Source organism: Canis lupus, chromosome 6 (genome assembly GCF_048164855.1).
Source record: "Canis lupus baileyi chromosome 6, mCanLup2.hap1, whole genome shotgun sequence".
Taxonomy (NCBI): Eukaryota; Metazoa; Chordata; class Mammalia; order Carnivora; family Canidae; genus Canis; species Canis lupus.
In genome coordinates this window covers 4,022,568-4,028,974 of record NC_132843.1, presented here as the reverse complement: position 1 = coordinate 4,028,974, position 6,407 = coordinate 4,022,568, and the positions used below count along the sequence as shown (strand labels likewise).

General features: G+C 52.2%; 1 protein-coding gene across 6 annotated transcripts in view; it reads left to right on the top strand.

Moving 5' to 3' along the window:
- Nucleotides 1-617: 617 nt before the first annotated feature.
- Nucleotides 618-6,407, top strand: part of GNAL (G protein subunit alpha L) — a 146,151-nt gene continuing 140,361 nt past the window's right edge. For 2 of the 6 annotated variants that reach the window (XM_072828691.1, XM_072828683.1), the window contains exon 1: nt 1,060-1,198. Coding sequence is in view for 1 of the 6 variants with exons in the window: in XM_072828681.1 (XP_072684782.1) it covers nt 883-1,198 (316 nt within the window). In the remaining 5 variants the exon portion in view is untranslated. Of the gene's footprint in view, nt 1,199-6,407 lie in introns of all 6 variants that reach the window. The other 4 variants (XM_072828690.1, XM_072828684.1, XM_072828681.1 and 1 more) reach the window with 3 other exon arrangements.

Below are 6,407 nucleotides of genomic sequence, written 5' to 3'. Positions count from 1 at the left end.
TATTTACGGTATGGAAGACCCGGTCGCGAGGCGGTGCCCACCGCCTTGGAGGCTGGGCCACGCGGCGATCTTTACCATAACTGGCGTGGACCCTGCGGTGCTATCACAGGGGAACCACCGAGGGGCGGTATTTACGGTAACAGGGGATGGACCTCGCGGCGGTACTTACGGTAACGGGGTCCGGCTCGCGGAGAAGGTATTTACGGTACCGGGACCGGCCCCAGCGGCGGTATTTACGGTAACGGAGGCCGGGCTCGCAGAGACGGTATTTACGGTAACGGGGGTCGGGCTCGCGGAGACGGTATTTACGGTACCGGGACCGGCCCCAGCGGCGGTATTTACGGTAACGGGGCCGGGCTCGCGGAGACGGTATTTACGGTAACGGGGTCGGGCTCGCGGAGACGGTATTTACGGTAACGGGGTCGGGCTCGCGGAGACGGTATTTACGGTACCGGGACTGGCCCCAGCGGCGGTATTTACGGTAACGGGGCCGGGCTCGCGGAGACGGTATTTACGGTAACGGGGGCCGGGCTCGCGGAGACGGTATTTACGGTACCGGGACCGGCCCCAGCGGCGGTATTTACGGTAACGGGGCCGGGCTCGCGTAGACGGTATTTACGGTAACGGTGGGCCGGGCTCGCGGAGGCCGTCGGCGCGGCCGGCTCGCCGCGTTATCAGGTGATCTGCAGCCCAGGCGGCCACCACCCCCTGCACCCGGCGGAAAATGCAAAATGGCCCTCCGGGGCAGTGAGGGGCCGTGGACCCCCGCCCAGGCCCGCCGCGCCCCCAGCCCGCAACGTGCGAGCGGCAGCGCCGCGCGGGGTCCGGGTGTAGCCGCCTCCCGCCCCTCGGCCTGGGCCCCGGCCTGAGCCCCGCGTCCCCATGGGTCTGTGCTACAGCCTGCGGCCGCTGCTCTTCGGCGACCCGGAGGACGGGGCCCGCGCCGCCGCGGAAGCGCCCGCGGAGGACGCGCGGCCCCGCCAGACCCCGGCCCCGGCCCCGGCCCCCGCCCCCGCCCGGAGCCCGGCGGCGCAGACCCGGGCCGCCCCGAAGAAGGAGCGGCGACGGCGTCCGGAGCAGCAGCGGGCGGAGGAGCGCGAGGCGGAGCGCGAGGCCAGGAAGGTCAGCAGGAGCATCGACCGCATGCTTCGCGAGCACAGGCGCGACCTGCAGCAGACGCACCGGCTCCTGCTGCTGGGTAGGTGCGGGGCGCCCGGGCGCGGGCCCTGGGGGGGGGGGGGGGGGCGGGCAGGCCGGGGCCGGGGCTGCGGCGGTTGCTCCACCGACTGCACGGACTTGCGCGACGTGGCCGAGAACGCATTCCCGGGTCATCTTGCCGCTTTGCGCGCCTGGCGACGTTGGCCAGTTGCCCACTTATTGGTAATGAATGAGCTGCTCTGGGAACGTCGGCCCCCAACTGATTTGCGTCCCCAGGCCGCGATCCGCAGGGACGGCCAACGCGAACACCTCGTCTCCCGCAGCTGTAGTCGTTCCGCGCTTTGTTTTAGGCACCAAGGGCAGGAGACGGTTCGACCTTTCCGCGCGACCTCAGAGCTCGGGTTCCCATCACTGAATTAGGGCCGAGCTGGCGGTGGGTGTGGCTTGTTCCCTTTAGAGCAGTAACTTCAGGGCTGAAGGGGCGGCGGTTCCACTCCATTCAGTAGCTCCAACCCTGCTGTTCCCAGAGCGTTTGCTTCTCGTGCAGAAGCAGAAGCAGAAGCAGAAGCAGGAGAGCGCGGCGGCTCCCGAGAGCTGTGCGTGGTGCTGGCTGCCTGCGGGAAGGTGGGCACCGAATCACCAGCGACCGCTCGGTTTGCGAGGATTTCCTCTGGGCTTTCGCGGTAGCAAGCAGAGCAGTGCGTCTCCGAGTTAACACCCCACCCGGAAAGCATTTTCTATGCACTCTACTGTAGAATTTAAAAAAGCAAAAAAAAAAAATTAAAAAGTAAAAAGAAATAAAAATTAAAAAGATCATGAGTTCCTGACGCTGCTTGTTGCCTTTTAAATTTTAAGGCAAACAACAACAAACATTTAATATGTGGGCTTTGACCCAAATTTTGTGAGATATAAGGAAAATTAACAGTTTACCTCCGTGCTCTGTTATGCATAGGAAAAGAACCCATTCCATGACCTGAGTAAGATACCTGGTTATAAATGAAGGGAGCTTGTATATAACATTTAGAGAACCAATTAAGTCTTCAGTTGGAAAGGGAAAGGGGAGTTGGGGGGCGGGGGAGAAGCAAAGAAGAAAAAGATTAATAAGCAAGCAGGTCGCCCAAAAAGGGAAGAGGACGACGAGAAGCAGAGTTCTCATCTACAGTGCCAATTTCTACAGTACGACAGAGCAGTGTTTTCAGAGGTGTGAAAATACAGAAGTACAATCTTACGATTTCATACCTCAAACTATTACTTATATATAGGGTAAAACAGTTCTTCAAAAATGCAGGTGCTCGGAGTATGCTCCTACCCACTTATTTTTCTGGAAAGAAATTAATTTGAAATTACTCAAGCCAAAATTTTTAAGTACATCAGACAAAAATAACTTGAAGAGGGAAGGATTGTGGTCTCAAGAAATGAAAGACGAATAAAATGAATAAGGGTCTAGAGTTGTGGCAACATGGTGCTGTTTTAATGTGATAGTGTTGAACAGAATTAAAAAAAAAAAAAAAAAAAAAAAGAGGGATCTCTGGGTGGCTCAGCGGTTTAGCACCTGCCTTTGGCCCAGGGCGCGATCCTGGAGTCCCGGGATTGAGTCCCACATCGGGCTCCTGGCATGGAGCCTGCTTCTCCCTCCTCTGTGTCTCTGCCTCTCTCTCTCTCTCTCTCTCTCTCTCTCTCTCTCATGAATAAATAAATAAATCTTTAAAAAAATGAATATGTGAAGGGGCACCTGGGTGGCTCAGTTGGTTGAGCATCTGCCTTCAGTTCAGGCCATGGTCTCAGGGTCCTGGGATGGAGTCTCAAATGGGCTCCCTGCTGGGTGGGGAGCCTGCTTGTCCCTCTCCCTCTGCCCTTCCTGCCTGCTCATGCTTGCTCTCTCACAAATAAACTCTTAAAAAAAAAAAAAAGAATATGTGAAGCAGAACATGTTTGACATATGTAAAAATTAATAAGCTTGTGGTTTTTTTTTTTTTAAGATTTATTTATTTATTCATGATAGACATAGAGAGAGAGAAAGAGGCAGAGACACAGGAGGAGGGAGAAGCAGGCTCCATGCACCGGGAGCCTGACGTGGGATTCGATCCCGGGTCTCCAGGATCGCGCCCTGGGCCAAAGGCAGGCGCCAAACCGCTGCGCCACCCAGGGATCCCTAAGCTTGTGGTTTTTAAAAAGGAACTGGGAGATAATATCTAAAGAAGGGAATGGTGTGCTCCAAAGAGCAGACTCCTGGTGACACGTTAAATGACTGCCCTCTTTAAAGACATGATCTCATAGCCTAATATAGCTTGTATATCAACATCATATTGGAAATGACATTGACTCACTCTTTAGGGGAAAAGTATATGGTATCTTTCGCCCGATGACATCAACATTAAAACACATACTGTTGTGTCAGGTTGACATTGTTTATCGGATTTTGTATAGATTTGAATTAAACTGAGAAAGGTTCTTGGTTTTGTTAGGATTTAGAATGGATTTAGCTGGAAATCTTTGAATTTACTGACCATTCATGTCTTCAAATGTTTGCTTTGGCTGCCATTATGTTGAGTAGGCATTTGTCTTGCTCACTGACCCCATTCACTTATTTATTCTGGAATGTACATTGGAGAACTCACAGGCTCAAGAAGGATGCATGCACTTTACGGCCGTTCTGTACTCCGTGTCCACTTGTCCAAGGCTGTCCCATCTTCCATGACAGTATCTTCTCTAGGAGACACACCCAGAGTCCTCCTGTGGGAATAAATGTGTAACTCCCTTATCTCCATATTGAATTCTATTTGCATCTCTTGTTTGGCACTTTGTTACAGTCCACACGGCTTCATGGGTGCTTTGATGCATGCCAGCACCCCCATGGGTCCATCCCGATGACCTGAACTTTGTTTCCTGTGCTGGACTTAGTGCTATTGGTGCTAGAAGCAAAAGAGTCTGGTGGGAGCCACTGTGGCCGTGAGGGCTTAATGGCCAGAATGATGTGGTTCTGTTTTAACTTTCAGATGGAGCATTCTTTCTAGTTCAGGGTGGCTGAATTTTAAAGGGGTGCAGAGGTGGAGTGGAGATAAGACTGAAGCCCCAGTTAAAAGGCTGCAGATCCTGGAGGCATCCAGAAGTCCGAGCTAGAGCAGTGTAGTAGGAATGGGGAGGGAATGGTGTCAGAGAAGTGGTCAGATGACAGGTCTGTAGGGTGGGTCATGGGGAGGAACTCCCAGAGAACTCTCTCCTCCAGAGCATGAGCTGTATAATAGTAGGCTTGACCTGCCCTCGCAGAGTGCCACAGACTGAGCGGATGAAGCAACAGCCATTGATTTGCTCACAGTTCTGGAGGCTGGAGGTATAAGCGTGAGGCCCAGCAGGATTGGTTTCCCTAAGACCTCTTCTCCTGGCTTGCAGACAGCCACCTTCTTCCAGGTCCTCACATGGCCTTTCCTCTGTACACCTGTGCCCAGGGGAGGAGGGACACATCAGGTTAGGATCCCCCATTATTACCCCACTTAACCTGAAGAGCCCCCCTGAGGGCCCTGTCTCCAAATACAGCCACTTTGGGAGTTAGGGCTTCAGCTTATGAATGGGGGACAGGGGAGCACAATTTAGGTTGAGGTTTCAGAGAGAGAGCTATTATCTTTTTTTTTTTTTTTAAATATAAAGCTTTTCTTAAAGCTTTATTTTTTTTTTTTTAATTTTTATTTATTTATGATAGTCACAGAGAGAGAGAGAGAGAGGCAGAGACACAGGCAGAGGGAGAAGCAGGCTCCATGCACCGGGAGCCTGACGTGGGATTCGATCCTGGGTCTCCAGGATCGCGCCCTGGGCCAAAGGCAGGCGCTAAACCGCTGCGCCACCCAGGGATCCCGAGAGAGCTATTATCTAAAGGAACAGTTGTGTCCTAGCTTCAGCTCATTGCTGCCTTGCAAGTATGCAAGCCCAGTGTTGCCCTTCTGAATTTCCAGAACAAGATGGAAATGCCCATTTTTGGGGTCAAGAGCCAGCCTTCAGCGCAGGTCATGATCCTGTTCATCCTAGGATAGAGTCCCAGCCGACTTCCTGCTCAGCAGGGAGCCTGCTTCTCCGGCTCCCTCTGCGGGCTCATACTCTCTCTCACACTCGCTCTCCAATAAATAAAGGAAATCTTTACAAAAAAAAAAAAGGAAATACCGATTTTCATCTGACACCAACTTATTTTTAAAGCATTGGCTCAAATTACTAAAACACACTCTCTGTGCCCGATGCAGTCCACAGGCCACCGGTGTTATTTCTAATCTCTATCCCCAGTGACACAGACCTCTCTGGGCTCCAGGGGCAGCCTGTAGAAGCACAGTTGACAAAACTGGGTGTAGGATCAAAATATTTCATCTCACAGCAGGCAAAGCTACATTCACCATTCTTTGAGTGAATTTGTCTACCACTGAGCTCACGGGGTTATAATATAGCAGATGTCCTTGACTTCCACGACTTCTATGGACTGTGATCTGAATTCCCTGAATGTGAATTCACCACATTCCTACTGGGGAAGCACCGTCATCTACCACCTATTCATTTGATATTATTATTTTCCCAGATTATTATTCAATTTTAAAATTTTCAATTGTGGGTTGGAATAAAGTAAAAAATGTTTTTTACTTTATTCAACTATTTGTAAATAATTTTACACTTGGGTTAGTGGATGTGAACAGGGCTAAGGGAAGTCCTTCCCACCCTGCACTTGCCTCCCTGCCTCATCTCTCTTCTCATTCCACTATGCCTCAAGCCCTGGTGGTCTGGCCCTTTCTATTTTCCTCCTATCCTCAAGGACCTGTGCTGCTCTGTCCTCGTGTCCCACTGGTGGTTTAGTTTGGGTACTTTATCCTTTTCCTCTCCTGTCCCATGTCCCTCTCTGCTTTATTTCCTAGCTGTGTCCTGTCCTTTGCAGCTCACTCTGCGCTCTTTGCCAGCTCCTCCTTCCTAGCAGGTCATGGCTAAGCTTCAAGGAGGCTCTTGCCTGGGTGGTGCAGACTAAACCTGGGGTGGTAGGTCGGGCCAGTGGTTATGCGCTTAGGTCACTGTAGCTCACAAAAACTCCACTGCATCCTTGCCCTACTTCATCCCAACCTTCTCTGAGAAGGGAGGAGAGCGGGAATCCCACAGCACGTGCACCAGCACTGCATTAGTGAGCAGCAGCTCCATCCTGTTGGGGTGAAGGGCTTTCTTACTATCCTAGGAAGGTTTAAGGAGACTAATCTCTAGGGGCCATGGGTGATCCTAGTGTGGTGGGA